The sequence below is a fragment of the Ailuropoda melanoleuca genome, chromosome 13, assembly GCF_002007445.2.
Source record: "Ailuropoda melanoleuca isolate Jingjing chromosome 13, ASM200744v2, whole genome shotgun sequence".
Taxonomy (NCBI): domain Eukaryota; kingdom Metazoa; phylum Chordata; class Mammalia; order Carnivora; family Ursidae; genus Ailuropoda; species Ailuropoda melanoleuca.
Window position 1 is genome coordinate 87,636,868 of NC_048230.1, and position 26,240 is coordinate 87,663,107.

A 26,240-nucleotide genomic window follows, 5' to 3' on the forward strand; every position below is an offset into this window, starting at 1 on the left:
AAAAAAAAATAAAAAAAAAATCATTAAAATGGTAGATTTTATGTATATTTTACCACAATAAAAGTATAAAAGCTCTCAAAAATAATTGATTATATCAAATAAAAGTAATAATATAATAATGTGTATGTATAATATATATAAATGTAATAATGTATTATGGGGTTCATAATATTCATAGAAGTGAAATGAGAGACCACAGTAGCACAAAGGCTACTGTTACTCAGTGCCTGGAAGTATAGGACCATAAGATTCTTATGCTGTATACAAAGTGGCATAATCCTACTTGAGGATAGGCTGTGATGAGTTAAAAATATGTATTAGAAACCCTAAAGCAACCACTAAAAACAGTCATAGCTAGTAAGCTAACAAAGCATATAAAATAAAATGGAATCATGAAACATACCCAATTAATCCAAAAGATGGCAGAAAAAAAGAAAAGGCAAAAAAGAACAGATAAGATGAACAGAAAACAGCATGATGGTAGATTTAAATTCAAACATATCAATAATCAGAATATAATCAGAATAAATATACTTTTGGGGCACCTGGGTGGCTCAGCTAGTTAAATGTATGCCTTCAGCTCAGGTCATGATCTTGGGTCCTAGGATAGAGACCCACAATCTGGCTCCCTACTTAGCAGGGAGTCTGCTTCTCCCTCTGCCCCTCCCCCTTGCTCATGCTTACTTGTACTCTCTCTCTCCCTCTCTCTCTGTCAAATAAATAAATAAAATCTTAAAAAAAAAAAACCTCTTAACACCCCAATTAAAATGTAGAAATTGTCGGGTTTTTTAAAAAGCAAGACCTAACTAAATGTTGCTTTAAAAAAAACCTAAAGAGGGGCGCCTGGGTGGCTCAGTCGTTAAGCGTCTGCCTTCGGCTCAGGGCGTGATCCGGGCATTATGGGATCGAGCCCCACATCAGGCTCCTCTGCTATGAGCCTGCTTCTTCCTCTCCCACTCCCCCTGCTTGTGTTCCCTCTCTCACTGCCTGTCTCTTTCTCTGTCAAATGAATAAATAAAATCTTTAAAAAAAAAACCCTAAAGAAAAACAAATAGGTTAAAAGTAAAAGGATGAAAAAAGTTAGACCATGCAAACACTAATCAGAAGAAAGCAGGAGTGGCTGTGTTAATACCAGACAAAATAGATTTTTGTTTTCCAGACAAAACAGATTTCTGAGAAAAGAGTAACACCAGGGTTAAAGAAGGTTATTTCATAATGATAAAGGGGTCAACTCAGCAAGAGGACATAAGAATCCAAAAGGTTTACACACAAGAATAGAGCTTAAAAGTACATGAAGCAAAATCTCATAGAAAGCAAGGATAAGTAGACAGATTCATAATTATAGTCATAGATTTCTCAATCACTGATTAAGCAATAGACAGAAAAATCAGTAAAGATAGAGAAGAGTTAAACAATACTATCAACCAACTTAACCTAATTGACATTTACAGAATACTGACCCTAGCAAAATGCACATTCTTTTCAAGTGTACATGGAACATTCACCAATCAAGTCATACCATATATGTTCTCTGATCAAAAAAGGAATTAAATTTGAAATAAATACCAGAGGATATAAGGAAAATCCCTAACTATTTGGAAATTTAATAAAATACTTTCAAATAACCCGTGGGTCAAAAAAGAAGTAAGGATAGTTAGAGTTTATACTAAATTAAAATGAAAACACAACAGGGGTGCCTAGCGGACTCTTGATCTCAGGGTTCTGAGTTCAAGCCCCACATTGGGGGGGGCTGACTCTACTTAAAAAAATTAAAAATAAGAATAAAATGAAACAAAATGAAAACACAACATACCAACATTAGGGGCTAATGCAGTACTCAGGGGAAAATGCAGAGTTCTAAATGCCTATATTAGAAAGAAGAAAGGCTTCAAATGAATGACTTCATCTTCCACATTAAAGAAATTAGAAAAAGAAGAGCAGGGGCACCTGGGTGGCACAGTTGGTTGAGCAACCAGCTCTTGGTTTCAGCTCAGGTCCTGATCTCAGGGTCATGAGATCGAGCCCCGTGTCCATCTCTGCACTCAGTGCAGAGTCTGCTTCAGATTCTCTCTCCCTCTGCCCCCTGCTCCTGTTCTCCCTCTCCAACAAATAAATAAAGCTTCAAAAAGAAAAAGAAGAGCAAGTGAAACTGAAGATCACTAAAAAAGAAACAGATAAACCTAAACAGACTCATATTTATTAAACAAATGTAATATGTAGTTCCCCAGTGCCTCCACTGGTGTACCCTACCAAACACCTAAGGAAGAAATAACACCAATTCTACACAAACTCAGAAAATTAAAGGAGAGAGAATACTTCCCAACGAATTTTGTGAACCCAGAATTACCCTGATACTAAAATCAGACAAATACATTATAAGGTGTAAAAACTACAGACCAATACCCCTCGTGCATGTATATGCAAAAAGTTCTTTCTATTTTAGCAAATCAAATTCAACATTATATAAAAAAGATAATACTTCAAGTGAGACTTATCTCAGGAATGCATGGTTGATTTAAAACTTAAAAATCAGGGCACCTGGGTGGCTCAGTTGGTTAAGCATCTGCCTTCGACTTAGGTCATGATCCCAGGGTCCTGGGATCGAGCCCCGCATTGGGCTCTCTGCTCAGTGGGGAGCCTGCTTCTCCCTCTCTCTCTGCCTGCTGCTCTGCCTACTTGTGTGCTCCCTCACTCCCACTCTCTCTCTGTCAAATACATACATAAAATCTTAAAAAAAAATAAAACTTGAAAATCAGGGGTGACTGGGTGGCTCAGTCAGTTAAGCATCTGACTTTGTCTCAGGTCATGATCTCAGAGTCCTGGTATCGAGCCCTGCATCTGGCTCCATGCTCAGCAGGGAGTCTGCTTCTCTCTTTCCCTCTGCCCCTCCCCCAGCTCGTGTTCTCTCTGTCTCTCTCTCTCTGTCTCAAATAAATAAACAAAATCTTTCAAATAAAATAAAACTTGAAAATCAATCTTTGTAATTCACCACATGAACAAAAAAGTTAAAACCATATGATCACTTTAATAGGTAGAGAAAATGCTATAGGCAAAATCCAACATTTAGTCCTGATTTAAAATTTAAAAAAAAAACAACTTTTGGGGCACCAGTTTGGCTCAGTCAGTTAAGTGTCTGCCTTCGGTTCAGGTCATGATCCCAGGGTCCTGGGATCAAGCCCCGCATCAGGCTCCCTACTCAGTAGGGACCCTGCTTCTCCCTCTCCCTCTGCCTCCCAGCTCTTGGTCTCTCTCTCACTGTCTTTCTATCTCAGATAAATAAGTAAAATCTTAAAAAAAAAAAAAAAAGAACCAAAAACCTATCAGCAAGCTAGGAATAGGAGGAAATTTCCTCAATCTGACAGGTCAACAAAAAAATCTATAGCCAGTATCATATTTAATGTTGAGAAATGGAAAGCTTTCTCCCTAGGTTCAGAAATAAGACAAGAATGTCTGCTCTCATCACTTCTATTCTAAATTTACTGGAAGTTCTGGCCAAGGCAACAAGTCAAGGAAAAAAAAAAGAAAGGGACCTATATATATGTTCTGCTTGCAGAGAGCAGACTGTTTTCGGCTTGCACAGCACCTTAGGGGAGGGAAGAATAAATAAATAGGGAATGTTGCCATCCAGGTGGCTTTAGAGTCCTGAAGAGTAGAGAAGGATGGCACTAGGCAGGTCTGGATGAATCTAATTGGTGTAGGAGTTCCCTGTAGATAAATTACTGATCTCCCAACTACTATCCCCCAGGATGTAATGGCTGAATTAATATGTAATCAACTGCACTGTAACTAAGCCAGGTGCACTCCCTACCCAATACCATTTCTTACCCTCTAATCCTACCTGAGCTTTAACAAAGCATTAATAATTCTAAGGATAATCTCTATTTTGTTGTGCTTTTTTGGTAACTTTTGAATAAATCAGTTTATACTGGAAGGAAGGAAGGATCCATACAGAAAATGAAGAAGTAAAATAATTGTCTTTATTTGCAGGTGAGGGGCACCTGGCTGCCTCAGTCAGAAAAGCATGTGACTCTTGATCTTGGGGTTGTGATTTTTAGCCCCATGTTGGGTGTAGAGATTAAATAAATAAACTTAAAAATTTTAAAAAATATTCACAGGTGACCTGATCACCTATATAGATAATTCTATGGACTATACCAAAAAAGTTAAAAGAATAAGTGAGTTTAGTAAGGTTCCAGGATACAAGAACATTACACAAAAATCAATTTTATATTCCAGCAATGAATAATCAGAAATTTACATTTTAAAAGCAATACCATTTATGACAGCATCAAAAAAATATGAAATACTTAGGAATCAATTTGACAAAAGATATGTAAAACTTGAGCACCGAAAACTACACGACACTGCTGAAAGAAATTAAGGAAGACCTAAATAAATGATGAGATACCCCATTTTCCTGGGCTGTAAAGACTCAAAAGTGCTAGCAATATCAATTTTTCTTAAATTAATATACCAGCTAAATGCAATCCAAATCAAAACTCTAGCAGACATTTTATAGATGTTGAGAAGCTGATTTTAAAACTTATTTGAAAATGCAAAGTACTGAGACTAGCCAAAATATATTTGTAAAAGAAGAACAAAATTGGAGAATTTATAATAGTTTCAAGACTTGTTATAAAGGCATGGTAATCAAGCAGTGTGGTAGTAAATAAATACTAAACATCTGTGGATCAGAATACAGAGACCAGAAACAGATCCACAAAATCCCAAAAATAACCAACCAGGAAAGGACAATCTTTTCAACAAATGGTGCCGGAATAACCTCACACCATAATTAAATATGGATCATAGACCTAAATATAAGAGATAAAACTTCTAGAAGAAAACATAGAAGAAAATCTTGTGAGTGGGCTATGTCTTAGGTTTGGGAAAGACTTCTTAAATATGTTAAAATAAACATTAAGTATAAAAGAAAAATAAATACATTGCATTTCATCAAAAAGGAAAACTTTAGCTCTTAAAAAATAACGTTCTTAAGCAAATAACAAGCCAAAACTGGGAGAAAATATTTGCAAAACATATATTAACAAAAGAGAACATGTACCACTCTATAAATAGGAGATAGAGTACTCAATTTTTAAAAAGGGCAAAATGTTCGAACAGGCACTTTCCCAAAGAAGGTATATGGATGGCAAATAAATACTTTTAAGGTTCTCAAAATCATTAGTCACTAGGGAAATGCAAATGAAACCCACAAGCACCGTCTCGCAAGAATGGCCAAACAAAAATTAAAGCATTGGTGAGCAAGTGAAGAAAGTGGGATTCTCATTCACTGCTGCTGGGAATGTAATATGGTGCACCTCCTTTGGAAAACAGTTTGGCAGTTTCTTAAAAAGTTAAAAGTAACATATGACCGAGGCATTTCACTTCAGAATGTACTTAAGGGAAATGAAACTGTATGTGCATACCATGACTTGTATACAAATGTTCGTAGCTTTATCCGTAATAGCCCAAAACTGGAAACAACCCAGATGTCCATCAATAGAAGACTAAATATACAGATTGTGATGTATCCATCCAACGGGATACTACTCAACAATAAAAAGAAACAAACATTTGATATGTGCAGCAACGTGGGTGAATCTCAAAATAACTAGAAAAATGAAAGAAGCCTAGCAAAAAAGAGCACATACTGAATTATTCCATTTATGTATGGAATAAAATGCAAACTAAGCTATAGTGACAAGAAGTAGATCAATAGTTGCCTTGGGGTGGGGGGAGCACAAGGGAGGGATTTCAAAAGGGTACATACAGTGCAGGAAACTTCTGGAGGTGACACTTGTTCATTTTCTTGATTATGGTGATAATTTCAAGGTTATATGCATATATGTCAATTGTACTTTTTTTGCAAAATGAATTTTAAAAAATTTTTACTTGAGTATAATTGACACAATGTTACATTAGTTTCGGTTGTATAGCATAGTGACTCCATTTCTTTATATGTTATGCTCACAAGTATAGCCACCATCTGTCATCATACAATGCTATTATCACTGACTATATTCCCTATACTTTTATTCCCGTAACTTATTCATTCCATTACTGGAAGCCTGTATCTCCCAATCCTCTTCCCCCATTTTGCCCATCCCTCTGACCCACTCCCCTCTGGCAACCATCAATTTGTTCTCTGTATTTATAAGTCTGATTCTTCTGTTTGTTTATTCATTTGTCTTGTTTTTTAGATTCCACATATGAGTGAACTCTTATGGTATTTGTCTTTCTCAGTCTGACTTATTTCACTTAGCATAATACCCTCTAGGTCTATCCATGTTGTCACAAATGACATGAGCTCATCCTTTTTTATGGCTGTGTAATATTCCACTGTATAAATATACCACATCTTCTCTACTCATTTGCCTATTGATGTACACTTAGGTTGCTTCCTTATTGGCCATTGTACATAATGATGTGATATAAATAAGGGTCAAATGTACTTTTAAAATAAGTGTAGTTTTATTGTATATCAATATACTTTTAAAATTTTTTTAAATTTAATAAAAGACAGTTGGATGAGCAAACACCAGTCTTATGTCTCATCCTTAATTTTCTTTGACAATGTCTCAAAGGAATAAAGAAATAGTAAAGAAAATGTGATACTTACTTGAGAAAGTCTGTCTCTCTTTGAATTCTCATGATCTCTGTGCTTGTCAAACTCTTCTGGCCAGTTATGTGTGCAAAACTAGGGAACTACGATTAAGGATACATATAAAATCAAGGTAAAAGCTATGGTATAGTAAAATTTCATTAAAAATTCATTTTAATGTGTTGTCTTATCATATCCAGTACTCATCTTTTAAGAACCATGATGGGAGAGTCATAAGTAAAGATTACCCCAGGACCCAACATTAAAAAAATTAGAGTGCTATCATGATTAGATATGTATATTTCATTAAAAACAAGAGTTTACAAGAAAAGATATCTGAATTGGTAAATGGTAGAATTTAAAAACCTAAGTTGCCCTCCATTTTTCTCAAAGATTACATCCCCAGGAACTCAAAGATTCACCTAAAAGAACATATATAGCAACTGCCGTTATCCAAAAACATTTAACTCATTTGATAGAGTTTTACTTGAGCATTCACTTTGTACCAGGCACTTTGTTTGACACGGGGAGGGGACAAAGATAAATATTACATGGTCCCTACCCTTTAGGAGCTGAACTGGTGTACACACAAAATACTGAAACACTGTGGTTTCAGTGTAGTAATGCATTTGTGTTGAGTCCCATGGGACCCTAGAAGAGGAAATAATCACATTCACTTACTCCAGGGGAGAAAGGCTTCCCAGGGTGCTAACACCTGAGCTAGGTCTGGAAAGTAAAAAAAAGGCTTGTCAAATGGACACAAGATAATGGGAATCCCAAGCAGAGGAAACCCATTGGCAAAAGCACAGTGGTAGGGCAGCGCTTGGCCTATCCTGGGGCTTAGGAGTGTGACACGGTTTAGAAGTCTGAGTAGCTGGAGAAGGAAGACGGAAGGGAGGAGCTATCACTTAGGGAGGGTCTGACACCTGCTAAAATGGCATTATGTAGTCATTATCTCCTTAACATTTCACAATGATCTTATGAGGTGGGTAATATTATCCTCATTTAAAAAAATTTTTGTAATAGTTTCTTTTGATGTAATTTTGACCTTATAGAAAAGTTACAGGGAGAGTACAAATAACTCCTGCATACACAGCTTGACCAGTTTTTCATGTTAACATTTTGCCCAGTGCATCTTCCTTCTCTCTCTCTCTCTTTCCCTGAACCACGTGAGAATGAACAGCAGTTACGATGCCCTTCTGCCCCTACATACTTCAGTGTGCACGTCCTAAGAACAATGATGTCCTCTTACACAACAGTGCAATTATCAAAACCAGAAAAGTTAATGGCTACATAATACTATAATCTAATCCCCAGATCTTTATTCAAATGTCGTTGTTCACACCAGTGATGTCCTTCGTACTATATATTTTTTTCCTGGTCTACGATCCAGTCCAGTGTCACACTGTGCATTTAGTCGTCAAATCTCTTTTGTCTCCTTTAATCTGGAATTGTTTCTCAGTCTGTCTGTATCTTTCATGATCTTGACATGTTTGAAGAGTAACGGCTCATTTAATTTGTAGAATCTCCTTCCATTTGGGTTTGTCTGATGTTTCCTCCTGACTGGATTCAGGCATGCATTTTGGCACAAATGCAAGAGAAATGATATTGTGTCCATCTCAGTGCCTCACACCAAGAAACACATATAATCCCCATTTTTGTTTCCCTTGCCTTTGAAGACATGTCTAGCAAGAAGCTGCTGCGGCCAAGGTCAAAGAGGTTGCTGCCTATGTTCTCCTCTAGGATTTTGATGGATTCCTGTCTCAGATTTAGGCCTTTAATCCATTTTGAGTTTATCCTCGTATATGGTGTAAGAAAATGGCCCAGTTTCATTCTTCTGCATGTGACTGTCCAATTTTCCCAACACCATTCATTGAAGAGACTGTCTTTTTTCCATTGGATATTCTTCCCTGCTTTGTCGAAGATTAGTTGACCATAGAGTTGAGGGTCCATTTCTGGGTTCTCTATTCTGTTGTGTTGATATATGTGTCTGTTTTTGTGCCAGCACCATACTGTCTTGATGATTACAGCTTTGTAATAGAGCTTGGAGTCCAGAATTATGATGCCACCACCCTTTGTTTTATTTTTCAACATTCCTTTGGCTATTTGGGGTCTTTTCTGGTTCCAGTCCAATTTTAGGATTATTTGTTCCAGCTTTGTGAAAAATATTGATGGTATTTTGATAGGGATTGCATTGAATGTGTAGATTGTTCTGGATAGCACAGACATTTTAACAGTATTTGTTCTTGGAGGAAGGTGGGTAGCGAGATGGGGTAACTGGGTGATGGGCGTTAAGGAGAGCACTTGATGTACTGAGCACTGTAATATGCAACTGAGGAATCACTAAACTCTACCTCTGAAACTAAAAATAATAATCATCATCATCATCATTCCCATTTTTGAGATGAAGATGCTGAGGGTCAGAAAGGTTGAGTCACTTACTTGAGTTCAGGTCAACAATAGGTGAACTATCTCATGTACCCAGGCCTCTCTGAACCCAGGGTCTCTGTCCACCACAATACTTATGGGCTGAGGTTAGGACTCCAGAATTTGTGCTGCAGGCAACGAGGAGCAATAAGAAGTTTTGAGTTGCTTTTGTGTCAGATCCAACATGGCATAGACCAGATGTCACAAAGTAGTGGTCTACTGGCCAAATCTGGCCTGCCACAGAGTTTCATTTGGCCCATATGCATGGGTCCACACAGTGCTTGATGTAATTAACATTTAAAATTAGGTTATAACACATAAAGATGCAGGTTTCTGGATTTTCTTGCAAAATCATGAGATGTGGCAACACTAAGCCTGTAGGCCTTCTTGTCAATAGTTGACTGGGGTTGAGTAGAGATAACTAACCCATTCAGCTGACTCAGGCTCTCCACGTTGCCAGAGAACCCCTGGCTTTTATGCCCTGAAACTAAAGTCCAATGTCAGCTGTCATTTATCTTCCACCCAGGTTTTACAATACATTTACTCGGCTGCCTAGTCCCTAATGGCGCCCCCAGGTCAGACGCTTAGTTCAGAGACATCTTGTCTCCCTGATGGTTGTTGACATGTTGTTAATACCTACCAGTATCATTAATTCTGATGTTGGTTGAAGTATGGTTCAGATGGGATTGGAATATTGACAAGAATCTCTTACCAATAGGAATAAAAAGAGTGGAAGATAAACATTTTGCAGTCCTTTTCTGCCCCCTTGGTCCTCTGAATTCTAGTCAAATTCCCCAAATGTGTCCTCATGTTCCTAATTTTGGGGATTCTAAGTCTTGGAATCTTAGATATTGTCTTCTTTCATCTTTCCCTTCGAAACGACTCTTAAATAACTAGGTGGGCAAGGTAATCCAAATATTCATGCACAAAGAAAATCACTCTTTCTGGACACATTATGGATTATTATGGTCATATGAGAATGTTTTCCGAAAATAGTTATGATTGCATTTTGTCATATACAATTCATTGTTCAAAATGATATATTTTTTAAAATCTCAAAACCAATATTCTTATATACTACACTGCTTACAGGAGTTGAGTGCTCACTAGTCCATTTGGTAATCAGGGAATCATTCTTCCAGAAGGCTGAGATGGGCAATCTTCTGTTGCAGGGATGGTTGTCCTTTTGTTTACTGAGATTTCCAGGAAGGCCTTACTAGGTCTGTGGTCCTATGGCCAGGGCTTCCTGACCCTCCAGGAAATATAGTCAGTGGGCTGATAGAAGAACCCAGGAGGTCACACTGAGTTACACTATAGCACTACAGACTGGAAATGAAGAAAAGGATTTGATTTTGGGATAAGGATAGTTGGTCTTCTAGGCCAGGGATGCTCAGACTGAACTGATCACCAAAATCTTTCAGGAACTCCATCCTAGGCTTATGGGATCAGATTATCTAAAAGGATTGCAGGAAGGCGTAGCTGGGCACGTGTATATATTTAAAGTTCCCTCAGGTGATTCTGATGTGCAACCAGGTTTGGGAGTCACGTGTTTTTTATAACTGATGATGAGTGTGAGCAGCATTGGGATTACAGGTACATAAGCAGCAGTTGTGGTTGGATAGAAAATGTGATTCCAGGTACACTCTACTTAGGGCTCAGAACTGGAGGAGGAGAGCAAGGGCTCCTGGGTTGCCCTTAGATGCCAAAAGTCTGAACTGGATTTTATAAACACTGAAAAATCAGAGTGCTAGAATAGTTGTAGTAGGCAACTAGTATAAGAAAATCTTTGTGTTATATAGTAATTAAGTATTGATGTGGCTTTTATTTAGGTTGTACATCATCTCCATCTTATCAAAGCCAATGGGCAAGTCCCTGTCCTTGTCTAATTTGAATCCTTGGTAACATCTGACATAGATGTCCACTTCTCCTTGAAACTCTTTCTTCTTTTGGCTTTTGGCTTCTATGGCACCACTACTTCTTCTTTTTTCCCCCCCTTTGGCTTTCTTCCTAGTTCTCAGGCTCTTCCTCCTCTGCTCAACCTCTAAGTGAAGGATTTTGTCTTGAGCCATCTACTTTTCATCTTCTGTACCCTGTCAGTAAGTAATCTCATTCAGACCCAAGCTTTAAACACCATCTATGTATTGAATATTTCTAAATATGTATCTGTGGCCGTGACCTCTTCCCTGAGTTTGAGCTTGCATATCCAACAGAGGCCTCCATCTGGATGTCTAATGAGTCCTTTCATACCTGCTCCTCCCTGATCTTTCCCATCTCAATTAATAGCACCACCATCTCTAGCTGCCCAGGTCAGAACCCAGAGTCAACTTTGGCTCCCCCCGTCCCTTATCCCACCCATCTGATCCTTCAGCCAAACCTGGTGGCTCTTCCTCCAAAATACATCTGTATTCCCATGCCTTCTACCATCACCACTTCTACAACCTTGGTCCAAGCCACCATCACCTCTCGCCTGGAGCAAAAACCTTCTAAATGATACTCCCCTCTTATTCCTCTACAGCTTAATCTCCATACTATGGCCAAAGAGAAAAATTTTAAATGCAAATGATATCCTGTCTTACCTTCCAAATAGATTCCCTTTACAATTAGAAGAAAATCCAAACTTCTTGCTATAGGCCTCAAGATCCTAGCATCTGTGATTCTCAACCACGCCTGTCCATTAGAATCATTTATGGGTGAATTTTATAAATTTTTTAAAAGATTTATTTATTTATTTGACACAGAGAGAGAGAGAGAGGGCATGCGCATGAGCTGGGGGGTAGGGGGAAAGGGAGAGGGAGAAGCAGGCTCCCCGCTGAGCCGGGAGCCTGATGCAGGACTCAACCACAGGACCCTGGGATCATGACCTGAGCCAAAGGCAGATGCTTAAGCGATTGAGCCACCCAGGCACCCCCTATTTTAAAATTTTTGATTGATGACTTACATGTTTATTATCTGCATGCCCCCAACCCCAATAAAATGTAAGCTCCTTAGTACAGGGATTTCTTGTCCAACACAGTATTCCCAGCACTGAAACAGTGCCTGGCACATGGTGAAAAGGCTAGGGGATACTGCCTTAGAAGTATTTCATGGGAAGATTAAGAATAGGGGCGCCTGGGTGGCACAGCGGTTGGGCGTCTGCCTTTGGCTCAGGGCGTGATCCCGGCGTTCTGGGATCGAGCCCCACATCAGGCTCTTCCGCCATGAGCCTGCTTCTTCCTCTCCCACTCCCCCTGCTTGTGTTCCCTCTCTCGCTGGCTGTCTCTATCTCTGTCAAATAAATAAATAAAATCTTTAAAAAAAAAAGAATAAAGGAGGTATTTAGGGGCGCCTGGGTGGCACAGCGGTTAAGCGTCTGCCTTCGGCTCAGGGCGTGATCCCAGCATTGTGGGATCGAGCCCCACATCAGGCTCTTCCGCACTGAGCCTGCTTCTTCCTCTTCCACTCCCCTCCTTGTGTTCCCTCTCTTGCTGGCTGTCTCTATCTCTCTCGAATAAATAAATAAATCTTTAAAAAAAAAAAAAGAATAAAGGAGGTATTTAGTACCATAAGGATTTTCTTTAGAAGTTACCTGAGACTGGCGGGTGGGTGGTCTAGAACCTGATTCTTCATGGTAAGGTGGGATTTCCAGTGGACTCTCTGAGAAATGAAGATCTTTCCATATTTTAGAGTCAGTTCTTTTACCTACTTCAAGGTCTACAATTATCAAAAAAAAAATCATCCTGTGAACATCTGTAATTATATATGTAATTATACAAATATGTCTTCATAGGTGGAAACCCTTTCAGGGACCACTGTCATCACATCTTTAACTACATGTAGCAGCTATATAAAGAAGCCCCCACTCAGTGAACCAGCACTGGGAAAGAAAAAATTAGCCCCGACTGAGAAGATAAAAATCTGCCCTGCTACATTCTATATCATTCCACAGCAGGCTGAGAAAATAGATAAATCCAATGGCAAGGTTAGCAGGAAACATTATTTCTCCCAAGGACACACGGTAGCTGTAAAATGTCATAACAGCCCCCCCCCTTTCAGTGGCTATTGTCTCTTACTTGCTGAGAAACCTCGTTCTCTCTTTTTTTTAATATTTTATTTATTTATTTGACAGACAGAGAGACAGCCAGCAAGAGAGGGAACACAAGCAGGGGGAGTGGGAGAGGAAGAAGCAGGCTTCGGAAGAGCCTGATGTGGGGCTCGATCCCAGAACGCTGGGATCACGCCCTGAGCCGAAGGCAGACGCTTAACGACCGCGCCACCCAGGCGCCCCGAAACCTTGTTGTCTAAAACCAGAGATTATCAGAAACCTTGCTGGTTAAAATCTTATCAGAAAGAATGAGACATCGACTCTTGCCTGGAGGACGTAGGTCATTTGACACAGAGGAGCAGCTTCAATTTCAAACCTTAGTGCAGAGTATCAGAATATGGTCTCTGAACACAACATTCCACATTTATTTTTGTAGTTTCCAAGGTGAGCAAAACCCCGGTTCCCTTCACAATCCATACCTGATGGTGCCAGTTCACATGAAGCCCTGCTTTGTTTTCAGTCTGTCAAAACTCTGTTTTCATCTAAATATCACCTAGACTTCACCTGTCCCCCAAGCCCTATAACCTTGTCTTTTCCTTTGTTTGGTGTGATGCCATGGTTCTTATGCAGTATGGTCTCCCTCCTTGCAACAAGTCAACAAATCTCACTTTGTGGGACTCCTCGATGATCCCTCCTGGTCTTAAGCTGTTAGTGAGAATAGCACTAAGACTATAACTTAGTTTTCTATTCCAGTGTTTCTGATTCCAACCCTTCTGCAGACAAGAACATGAGCAGTGAACCCATTTGGTGGTTTAGAATACTAAACCTTATCTTCATCCTTCCATGTCATACCTGCAGACTTTCTAAGGTTAACATTCCAATCCTGTTTATTTTCAGTATTCTTATATTTCTTCCATAGTTTTGATCCAACGAATCCATTTTTCAATTCCTAGGAGTGAAGAGATTGAATGTCAATCACTTGATTGCACCCATTTGCAATGTGAAAATGAAAAGTTGCCAGGTAGAGACAATGTCATAGCGTGCCCTTCTTATTTGAAAGGGTTTACAGTAGTTTTTACAAAATGATCTCTGTTTCACCTTTCTCCGGAAACACACAGCTTTGTATCTGGCCCACTTGGCTGGCAGCATTCCTGGTTGGTAGGCTCCACCAGTCAAGCAGCCAAGACCAGCAAGCAGGCAGCAGGACATGAAGGCAGGTGTTACAATCATGGGAATGTGGGGAATAACAAAGGGACCATCAGATCCAGGAGGCAAATAAAGGGTGGGGGCCAAACCAAGATAGGACTTAACTACACCACCTGCCCATGCACAGTCCTTATATTCTTCCCCATGGATTTAGTCCTTTATGCCTGACTCAAGCCTGAGCACCTACTGATGCATGAATGCTCAGCATTTGCTGGATACCCCTGCCCATGGCAGATCCCTGCCCTGATCATACTTTCTGCACCCACTGCTCTGCTCCCACAGCCACCTCTCGGGCTCTGGTCCATCCTTGGGCTGAAAGGATCCCCTCCCAAACTTCTGGTCATCCCCATCAAGACCTCCATGACCGAGACTTTTTGGTTGATTGCCTGACCATGAATTAGCCCATCCTCTGGCCCTTGGATCTATCTCACTGATGCCCAAAGCCTGGGGACTGAAGTTTCAAACATCCTTGTAGATAAGTCTAGTTCACCTTCCAGAGAGCCAAGGCTTTGAGCTTTTCGGGGATGAAGACTTCAACATAATCGACAGCTATGGTCCCAGAGGGTTTCTACTAGTCTGATGTATCTGTCCAACAAATATACACTCACTGCCCTCTCCAGCCCACCTCTGTGCAAGGCAATGAGTATGGCAGACACGCTCTCTGCCACCTTGGAACTTACACTGCATGGGGAACATAGACGATGAGCAAAGTAATCACATATTCAAAGCACTATATAAGAGAAGGCCTGGATGCTAGGGGAGCGGTGATAGAACACAGCATACACAGTGTAGTTTGGCTGCAGTAATATACAGGGGAGTCACAGGGCAAGAATGGATGAGTAAAGATGGAAACTGATCACTTGGGATGCCAAGCTAAAGGTTTCTGCTTTCTTCAACAGGTAATCGAGGGTCACTGAAGACACTGAAGCATCGGTCATGATGCTGGGGAGGAATTTCTAATGTGCAGATGGAACACGTGCAGGATGGACTGACCAACAGGTGGGAAATCACTTTGCCATGGTGGCTACTGACCTCAATTATAAGAACCTATGAGCACAGGTGACAAAATGAAAGAAGTGGGATCCCTGGGAAAGAAGGAACCAAGAATATGGTGACTATCTGAAAGTGTTAGTTTCATTACTTGCCTGTTTGGAAGAATCTTTAAGAACATTTTCAACATGGTTTTCTGAAGAGACTGTATTTGGTGGCTCGTAGCCCACCTGAAACACCTTTGTTACAATGCCACTCTGTCTGCAGTCCCTGAAAATTATTCAAGATAGAAAAAGTGTTATGCGAAGCTTCCAAGAAAAGATGGCTCGCAGTTAAGATAACTCTATAGAGTTCCTTGGTCTCGCTACTAAGGTTATTGTATTTTAAACTGGAGAAATCAAAATACAACTTCTAAAGTCTTTTCTTACCTTATTATCATTTAGATTATATATTGCTATGTAACAAAGCATTCGAAGACATGTGGTCTTCAGACACAACTGTGGGTTAACCAGGCTCAGCTAGGTAGCTCTCATTTGCCATCTCTCATGTGGTCAGATTGGACTGGAGGCAACTGAAAGATGAGCTCAGCTGGATGTCTAAAATGTTTGCTTCCCTCCTATTCAGAGCCTGTGCTGGGATAACTGGAACAGCTGGGGGCTCACCAGTCATCTTTCCCAGTCTGTTTGCCCATCTGTCTCTGTTTCTCTCTCCCTCCTTCTTCCTGTGGTTAGCTTGGGCTTCCTCACCATATGGAAGGCACAGGGAAATCAGACATCCTACATGGTGGCTGGTCTCCTCCAGGGTTTACGTTCCAAAGACCAGAGCAGAAACTGTAATACTTCTTTTGATCTAGCCTTAACATTGTTTCTGAAGCATTCTATTGGTCAAATGTAAGTCGTAGGGCCAGGCCGGATTTGAGCAGAGGGGCTGCACTGGGAGGCATGGTTTACTGCAGGAACATTTTTGGAGATTATCTGCCCCATGCTCACAAGATTTCATTAAGATTACCTTAAGCCTCAAACTATTCTAAAACAAAGAATGGGGTTACCTATATACCATTCCATGTGAGTCAAGAAAATTTTCCTTACCCCAGCTGAAGGTAGCATCTGCTCTGGGAGATTTTAAATGTTATTCCTTACATACTAGCGTCTTTTCAATTTATTCATAACATGTCACAGTTAATCTTGTTCCTCTCTGATACAAGAGAGTTCCATTGGAAAGCAGTGAAGAGGTACCTATCACTAAAAACTGGTGGTGATTGCATTTCAGTACCAGCAGCTTACCTGTACTCTTAATTTTTCAAAACAGCTTTAATAAGGTGTACTACACATAAAATTCACCTATTTTAAGTACACAGTTCGAGGATATTTAGTAAATTTATACAATTTGTGCGACTATCACCATAATCCAGTTCTAGAATGCTTCCAGCACCCCCCAAAATTCTCTGCTGCCTGTTTGAAGTCCCTCCTTGCTACCAACTCCTACCCCAGGCAGCCACTGATCTGCTTCCTGTCGCTATAGTTTTACCTTTTCTAGACATTTAAAATAAATTTAACCATACAAATAGAGTCTAACCTGTCTGGCTTATTTCACTTGTTTTTTTTTCTGACATTCACCCATGTAGTTGTATGTATCAGTGGTTTGTTCATTTTTATTAGTGAATAGTATTCCATTTTATGAATGCATCACAGTTTGTATATCCATTCTGCAACTGATGGTCGTTTGGATTTTTTTCCAGTTAGGGGTTGTTATGCTAACGCTGCTGTGAACATTCATATATGTCTTTGTAGTGTCAGCCCTCATAGTTGTGTTTTCTCTTTTTTTGAATACAAGTGCCTGACTTAAGCTCTGATTGCCAAGGTTTCCACTTCAAGGACGGTTATCTTGAATAACCACACTGCCAGCCACAGCACTTAATAAAGAAGCAGGCCAGTACCACCTCCAAACCCCACCACCACCCCACCCTGAGGCCCCTTGGTTGGTTTTCATAAATTACCATTTGGGTCCCTTATTTTTGTTTGTTTTTCTCTTCCCAGGCTTGAAATTCCTGCTCTTATGTTTATCTTATTTTTTTATAATAATATTTTTTATTATATTATGTTAGTCACCATACAGTACATCCCTGGTTTTTGATGTAAAGTTCCATGATTCATTAGTTGCGTATAACACCCAGTGCACCATGCAATACGTGCCCTCCTTACTACCCATCACCAGCCTATCCCATTCCTTATGTTTAAAATTAACCAATAAAGAGTGAGACCAAGAGACCCTAGGGCCCCACCCTCAACCTCAATAAAAGTAGAGCCCCAGGCCCCTGCACTCTCTCTCTCACTCTCTCTACTGGTGACCTTGCTGTGTGGACCCAGGTATGCTATGCAATGTCCAAGTCTTGTAAGTAATAAACCTTGTCTCTGAGACTCAGTTTCCTGATGGCTCCTGCTGAGAATGTCTTGCAACCATGATAAGAACCACAAGGGCCAGTCCAGCCACAACACTGGTTACTGATGGGCTGAGTCCAGCAATACGATAGTCTTCATGTGGACATGTTTTCATTTCTCTTGAACAGATAGATATGCAGGAGTGGAACTGCTGGGCTGTGGTATGTCTAACTTTTTAGAAACTGCTAGACTGTGGTTGTTCCACTTTACATTTCCACCAGCATTATCTGAAGGTTCCAGTTTCTCCACATACTCATCAACATTTGATATTGTCAGTCTTTTTTGATCACCCGTACTCTAGATCATGTTCTCTGTAGGCATTTGCTTGAGCTGTGTCCCTAGCATATTGGGATACAGGCCTGGGTGTCATAACACAGAATCCAAACAATGGCTTAAACTAGAGAGAATCAACAGGGTATAATCAGCCCAGAGCTGGTACAGAGGTGCCATGCTGTCAAGTTTCTACCTTGTTGCTCCATCTCTTGGACTTTGAACTTTCCTTCACCACCCAACATGGCTGACCACGTCCACATCCCAGTCAGCAGGAACCAGGGCCCACCTTTTCCCTTTAAGGGCACAATCCAGAAGTTGCATGCATCACTTTCACATACATCTCACTGGCCACACCTGGTGATATGGCTCTTGCCAGTTGCACGGAGGATTGGGAAATATCTTTCTTCCAGGCAACTACGTGTCTGGCTAAAAATCATGGGCTCTATTATCCTAGAAGAAGGGAAACACAGATACCAGGGGACAGCCACCAGCCTCCAATGATCATCATGACCATGCGTCAAATTTAATATATTTAACTCTCAAGCCCACTAATTTGTGTTGAAAGCTTACAGCTGGAACACAGGTGATTCTGTGTGAATTCTATTCTGCCCAGGCACTTAATTCTTTTTTTTTCTTTTTTTTTAAAGATTTTATTTATTTATGTGACAGAGAGCCAGCGAGAGAGGGAACACAAGCAGGGGAGTGGGAGAGGAAGAAGCAGGCTCCCAGCGGAGGAGCCCGAAATGGGAACACTGGGATCACGCCCTGAGCCAAAGGCAGATGCTTAACGACTGCGCTACCCAGGCGCCCCCAGGCACTTAATTCCTTTTCCATTTCCATTCTCTACCTTCTTTTCTGTTCTTTGCCTGCTTTGCTCTTATTGATCTTCATACTGGTCTCTCATATATTTCATACGCTTCATTAGCCTTCTTTTGCAATTTCTCAGATATTTTACAAGCCAGTTTTTTAATATTTCTTAAAAATTTTGAAGCTTTGGGGCGCCTGGGTGGCACAGCGGTTAAGCGTCTGCCTTCAGCTCAGGGCCGTTACAGCATCGAGCCCCACATCAGGCTCTTCCGCTATGAGCCTGCTTCTTCCTCTCCCACTCCCCCTGCTTGTGTTCCCTCTCTCCCTGGCTGTCTCTATCTCTGTCGAATAAATAAAAATCTTTTTAAAAAATTTTTTTGAAGCTTTAAGTAAATAAGTGTCCTAAAATGCTTTAAATTCTGTGATTAAGTAAATATTCATAAATGCATACACATCAATCCCAAAAGTTGAGAAATGTTTAACATTAAGCAATATAGAAGTTTCAAGCTACATTTTTAGAAGAAAATAATGATCAGAAATACACAATTCATCTCAATTGCCACTATTGGTGAGTAATAATATTTAAACTGCATGTTCACTGGCTGGAGTGATTTACGGGTGGCTAAACTTTAGGGAAGCACACATTTTGTCTTGTTTTGTTTTGTTCTTATTTTTTTTTATTAAAGATTTTATTTATTTGTTAGAGAGACAGAGAGAGCACAAGCAGGGGGAGAGGCAGGTAGAGGGAGAAGTAGGCTCCCCACTGAGCAAGGAGCAGATGTGGGACTCGATACCAGGACCCCGGGATCATGACCCAAAGTGAAGGCAGATGCTTAACCGACCGAGCCACACAGGTGCCCCTTGTTTTGTTCTTAATAATAAAATCAGTTTTACAGTTACAGGAATCTGGATGCAGATACAGATGATCTTTTAGATGAACCGCTTACTTAACTCATTCACCTCAACATCCATCTCATCTAAATATTCATCTTTGGTCCCAAGTCCGTCATTCAAGATACAGTTGTCCTCCTTGCTAACACACTTCCTGGACACCACAAATATCTCCATCCAGGGATCATTTAAATCCTGGATAATCGCGGGGTTCCCTGAAATGTGTGCTTCTAGCCCCACTGTCACACTAAGCAGAAGCCTGACTCCCATCCACTTACTCCACTCCTGGAAGGTACAGGTGTCTCCCCCACCACAGCTGGCCCCTTCCATGGGGACCCAGCCAGGGCTCTCACCTGTGGACTTTGTTCCCTCCACGAGGAGCCCAGAAAATAGTTTCAACTGCCTGCTAAGTTAGAAAGATATCCTGACTGTGATATCAAAAAAGGCTTAAGTTTGTAGTTGGAGTTAGAAATCATACTCAGCCCAAATCTCATTTAAATACACATAAATTTTTGCTAGGATTGAAATCAGAGTTCTTAAATATGTATCTTTAGGAATAGCAATATAAGGTGCATTCGACATAAAAAAAGTTATGTGTAGCTCTATCCCCAGAAAGATTACTATCCTCTCAATCAAACAGCAGAATTACTTGGATGATTGCAAGAGTTAAGAAGGTGGATCTGTAAGAATTCTGCAACTTGTCCAGGCCCGGTTTCCTCGATCTACTGAGAACTGGTGAAATTTTAGGCCAGATAATACTTTGCGGTGGGAGCCTGTCCTGCGTATAAGATGTTTAGCAACATCCTTGACCTCTACCCAGCAGATGTCACTAGCACACTCCACTACCAGATGCGACAATCAAAATGTTTCCAGACATTACCAAATGTCCCCTTTGGGGCAAAATTATGCCCAACTGAGAACCTGTGGTTTAGGAATGTGAAGGGGTTAAGTAGAACCCACTTACTCACGCAGGAATAGATTTTCGAATTCGAGGCATGCCCTTTGAGTTGGGTCACACAACAGCAAATTGTTAGCCCCTTTGTTAAGAATTGAAATAACAGGGGCTCCTGGGTGGCACAGCGGTTAAGCGTCTGCCTTCAGCTCAGGGCATGATCCCGGCGTTATGGGATCGAGCCCCACATCTGGCTCCTCCGCTAGGAGCCTGCTTCTTCCTCTCCCACTCCCCCTGCTTGTGTTCCCTCTCTCGCTGGCTGTCTCTATCTCTGTCGAATAAATTTTAAAAAAACACTATAAAATGATATCAAAGATAGGAAGTTCCTAACCATAAAGGTGGCTTTTAAAGAAACGAAACAGATGTCAGAAAGTTTACAGACCCTGGACTGGACCATCAATATGAACCATCAAAACCCAACACCGGGGTGCCTGGGTGGCTCAACTGGTTAAGGGTCTGACTCTTAATCTCAGCTCAAGTCTTGACCTCAGAGTTGTGAGTTTAAGCCTCGCATTGGGCTCCATGCTGGGCATGGAGCCTACTTAAACAAGACAAGACAATACGAAACAATCCCGACACCCATCCCTGGTTGCTGAATTGTTCCCAAGTTCCCCACCCCTTTTGTTCATCTGTGTTCTTTACTGACCACGCTCTGATGTGAACATTCATGTACACACATTTGGACACATGAAAGCACACATCTGACAGTGTCCTTATTCCTTTTCTTTCACTCTAGAATAACATACTTTAATAAAAAATATATTTCCAAAAAAGTGGTATTGGTCAAATCTCTCTAAATGGAAACATCTTTTTTTCCCCCCATTAATACATCACTTGCCACCCTTGGTTGCATATTGGAAGCATCAGGAAACTTTAAAAATACTGATGCCTGGGTCCCACTCCAAGAAATGGTTATTTAGTTGGTCTGGAGTGTATGACCTGAGCTTGGAGATTCTGCAAAGCTCCCTGGGTGATTCTGATAGAAGCCTGTGGTAGATTGTTACAACAACAGTCCCTGAGGCATTATATCTTTATCTGCACGCCCCGGTGCCCTTGTGTCCTTGCAGAATCCCTTCACACATTGACTTTGGTGTTGCCATGTGACTTGCTTTGTCCAGTGAAACATTAACAAAGCAGAGACTAAAAAAACATCAACATCTGCGTACCCGGGCTTGCCCTTTCTCTACAGCTTTTGGAACTGAATGAAAACACTCAGATGACCCAGCTGGAGACCCACGGCTTGGCCAACCGCCCATACCAACCACCAGAAATGTGACTCAAGCTTTCTTAGACTCTCCAGCTCAAGGTGAGCCCAAAAAATGACTGCAGCCAGGTCAGGGACCTCAGGAAAGATCAGAAGAACAAGCACCCAGCTGAATGCACACCAAAGTGCTGACCCACAGAATAATGAGCAAATAAATGTTTGTTCTTTTAAGACACTAAATGTCAGAGTGGTTGGTTATACAGCAATAGCCAACTGGTTCAGCAGCCAAGGTTGAGAAGCAGTGGTTACATGATAATTTTGGAGATTCTTTATTGTTTATATTTATTTATCACAAAAGCAAAGCTCACTTAAATTTTGGAAGCTACAAAAATTATCAATACAAACACCACAAACCATGACTGAATCACCAGAGGCAATGAATGCTAAATTGGGCTTGTTTGTTTTGTTTTCAAATGGCTTAATCATGAGAAGCAAACTAAAGTCAGAGAGGAGACAAACCATAAGAGACTCTTAATCATAGAAAACAAACTGGGGGTGCTGGAGGGGAGGGGGATAGGGGGATGGGGTAACTGGGTGCTGGACATTAAAGAGGGCACGGAATGTAATGAGCACTGGGTATTCTATAAGACTGATGAACCACTGAACTCTACCTCTGAAACTAATAATACATTATATGTTAATTAATTTAATTTAAATTTAATTTAAAAAAAAAGAAAGCTTACAATAGAGAAGAATTTTATGTCAGTACCTTTTGCAAACTGAGCTGGGACAGAAAGAGACTGGGGGGCTGCCCCTCAACCTGACCCCTTTGAAACAAAGACATCCACAGTGTCCCTGGCCATCTGGCTCAGGAAAGGGAGAGACAGCTGGCTCTCTGCAATGAGCACTCCTTGCCCACCACTCACTCACTCCTGGCCGCCTCTGGTCAGTGCCCTTCTTCAGTTCTGTCCTGACACATTTTTAAGATTTTTATTTATTTATTTAACAGAAAGAGAGAGAGAGAGAAAGCACAGGCAGGGGGAGCGGCAGGCAGAGGAAGAAGCAGATTCCCCACTGAGCAGGGAGCTCACTGTGGGACTCGATCCCAGGACCCTGGGATCATGACCTGAGCCAAAGGCAGACGCTTAACCAACTAAACCACTCAGGCGCCCCGTCCCAACACGTTTTTAAACAATGTCAAAATACTATAGTGCACTCTTCTATCCTAACTAGTTTTTACTTGTATCATAAATATTTTCCAGCATCACTCAAAACTTCCTGACCATAATTTTTCCTCTTACATGTTAGTGGCCTTTAATTGTTAACACTCTCATTGCAAAGCCTTTTCTCCTCATTAAGAAATTAATTACCATAAGTACCTAGAAAAAGGCTTGAACAAAGCAGTACAATTTCCATAAAGAAAATTTACCTCATTTAAATACGTTTGTCACAAATGTATACAAGCACAAATCTTTCTGTCTTGAAGACTCAAACACATTTTTGTATAAATACTTTCCCTGAGCTGAGCACATCTGAAATACTAACTGCTTTCAGAACAGACACTACGTGGGCACAAAGCAAGATGGTGAGAGGCATAAAGAATGACCTTCCGGGCGGGCGCAGCCATTAAGCGGCTGCCTTCGGCTCAGGGCATGATCCCGGCGTTCTGGGATCGAGCCCCACATCAGTCTCCTCTGCCAGAAGCCTGCTTCTTCCTCTCCCACTCCCCCTGCTTGTGTTCCCTCTCTCGCTGGCTGTCTCTCTCTGTCAAATTAATAAATAAAATCTTTAAAAAAAAAAAAAAAGAATGACCTTCCTTTGGACTCTTTTGAAAGCTGTATTAACTCCTCTGAATTACATAGTTAGTAATTATTACTTCATCTTATTACTACCTGCAACTTATAGAAGGGCCTGCTTACAGCTTTAGGCACCAAAGTATTTTGCTTATTAATTTTTAATAATTGAGATGACTTGTTTTGACAGAAGTGGTTTGGCAAGTGAAAAAAGCCAATTTACTCCAGTCTTTAATAGAGAATAATAACGTGTATGAGCGTTTTTGTTTGGTTGGTTCATGTTTGTTCTGTTGTTGTTTTTTTTAAACTTTCAAATGCCAAAGCTGTCACCTGTGTAGAATTTGTAGTTCTCAAAAGCCATGCAGTAGCTCAGCCACCAGGGGGAGCCTGGAGAGGGTTTTTGTTTTTGTTCTTGTTATTGTTATTGTTTTTTTGTGTTTTTTTTTCTTTTTTTTTTAAGTACCTGCTCAAAGCCAGGCATTGGTTTGAGGCTTAAAAGTGTTCCAAAAATGTGGCTAAACCTGTCTTGCTGTGCAGAATAATTCTTCTATCACAGACACATAGACGTGCAAAGCGCTTGAGTTTTTTTCTCTATAACACACAGCTTCCAAATTAAGTGGTGTTTCTATATCTGAAAATTGAAAAAAGTCATTGAGTCGGAAAGAAAGGACAAAGAAACGAATAAAGGAGCTAATGTCTAACAAAATAAAATGACAGTGGCCTCGAAGGCTGATTAAGTCGATACAAAATACAACAGAAAATGATGGTGAATGATGGTGGTTGTAGGCCATGTCCTGTGGAATAAAAGGACCATCCACTAAAAACAGTATTTTCTTCACAGCCAGATGAATCACTTCAAAGATCCCAAACCCTGAAAAGGCTCTTCCTTCCCAAAATCCCAATGTGGAACTCAAAAGAAAAGCAGTCTTTATAAACATAAGCCCTCATCAAGCTGTACTCTCATGATTTGTGCACTTTACCGTATACCTTGGTAAAAGACAAACAAAACCCAAAAGTTATATGTTAAAATTAAATAACTTTGCCTTTAGTGCCATTCTAATACAGCACTTGTTCTCAAAGGAAGAAAAAAAATAAAATCAAAACGTAACGTCATTATATTAACAATTGTTTTCATCACCGTGCTCTTAACTTACTTTGAGACTGCAACAGCTTTAACTTGTATTTTTCCATCAGGCAGAGTAATAGGCTTCGTATACTTAAATGTATTATTTTCACCATAACCAATTCTCTTTAGAAATTCAGGTTTGCTGCCATCCAGGGTATAATATATGTCGACGTCGGGAGTGTCTGAAAAACCCAGAACAGGGTAACTGTAATTAATACTAAAGTAGCACAGTCTCTGAATAATGTTTGTGGGTCAGTTAGTTAATAAGATTTTTTATATATTATAGGAATGAATACAATAACTAGCAATAAGTGAGTTCTTTCTCTGTACCAGTCACTGTGCCTTATATGAATTAGCTCAACACGACCCTATGTGACAGGTCCCATTTTATACCCACTTTATAGATGAGGAAATTGAGTCCCAGAGAGGTTAAGGAGGTTACTGAGTAACGGCAGAGTTGTGGTTTCACTTGGCTATGGATCCAGAGCCCATGCTCTTGAACCTCTATGCTATCGTGCTGCTCCAACAAGGCACTGATGCAAATAGAGCACGGCTCAGTTTTAAGACTACAAAACCCATTTAGAAAGCAGAAGCTAACTTTTTAGTTTTTAAGCACTGCTTCAGAAATGCTATTATTAGGGCGCTTGGATGGCTCAGTCGGTTAAGCATCCAACACTTGGTCTTGGCTCAGGTGTTGATCTCAGGGTCATGAGTTCAGCCAACTTAAAAAACGGTTTTTTAAAAAGAAATGCTTTTATTATATTTTATTTGAACTTGGTAAATGATTCCTAGACTTCTTGGAAAATTTTTAAAGGTAACAAATTCATATAATTCAAGGTTCAAAAGGTCAAAAGAGTATAAGAGAGGAGATCTTTCTTTTAAAAAATGATTTTATTTATTTACTTGAGAGAGAGAGATAGTGAGGGAGAGCAGAGCAGGAGGGAAGGAGGGGCAGAGAGAGAAGCAGACTCCCCACTAAGCAGGGAGCCCAACACAGGGCTTCATCCCAGGACCCTGGGATCATGGCCTGAGCTGAAGGTAGATGCTTAACCAACTGAGCCACCCAGGCGCCCCTAGGGAGGGGATCTTAAAAGTTCTCATCACAAGAAAAATAACTGTAACTGTTGGTGATGGATGGTAACTACATTGATTGTGGGGACAACTTTGCAATATATATAAATATCAAATCATTACATTGTACTCATGAAACTAACATAAAGTTATACATTATCTCAAGTTTTTAAAAAGTCAAAAAAGGATATACAGTTACAACCCTCTCCCACCCCTGACATCAGCCAGCTGGACAAAGGCAATCAATGGTGTCTTGAGTATCCTTCCAAAAATATTTTATATCCATACAAGCATGTATATATTCTTATTTTCCCCTCTCTTTTAATACAGATTGTGACATACCACACCCTGTTCCACACACTTCTTTTTCATTGAACAATATTACCTTGGATCGTGTTCTATAGTGGTATACAGGGTGTCCTCACTCTTTGTTATGG

The 26,240-nt window shown here is 40.4% G+C and overlaps 1 protein-coding gene across 6 annotated transcripts in view; it reads right to left on the reverse strand.

Annotated features, from left to right (window-relative positions):
• DZANK1 (double zinc ribbon and ankyrin repeat domains 1) overlaps window positions 1-26,240 on the reverse strand; it is a 70,270-nt gene that overhangs the window by 39,092 nt on the left and 4,938 nt on the right. For all 6 annotated transcript variants that reach the window (XM_034641671.1, XM_034641672.1, XM_034641673.1 and 3 more), the window contains exons 4-8: window positions 24,761-24,914; window positions 15,404-15,518; window positions 13,905-14,001; window positions 12,597-12,721; window positions 6,623-6,708 (exon numbers count right to left, since the gene is read on the reverse strand). In XM_034641671.1, coding sequence (XP_034497562.1) covers window positions 6,623-6,708; window positions 12,597-12,721; window positions 13,905-14,001; window positions 15,404-15,518; window positions 24,761-24,914 — 577 coding nt within the window. The remainder of the gene's footprint in view (window positions 1-6,622; window positions 6,709-12,596; window positions 12,722-13,904; window positions 14,002-15,403; window positions 15,519-24,760; window positions 24,915-26,240) is intronic.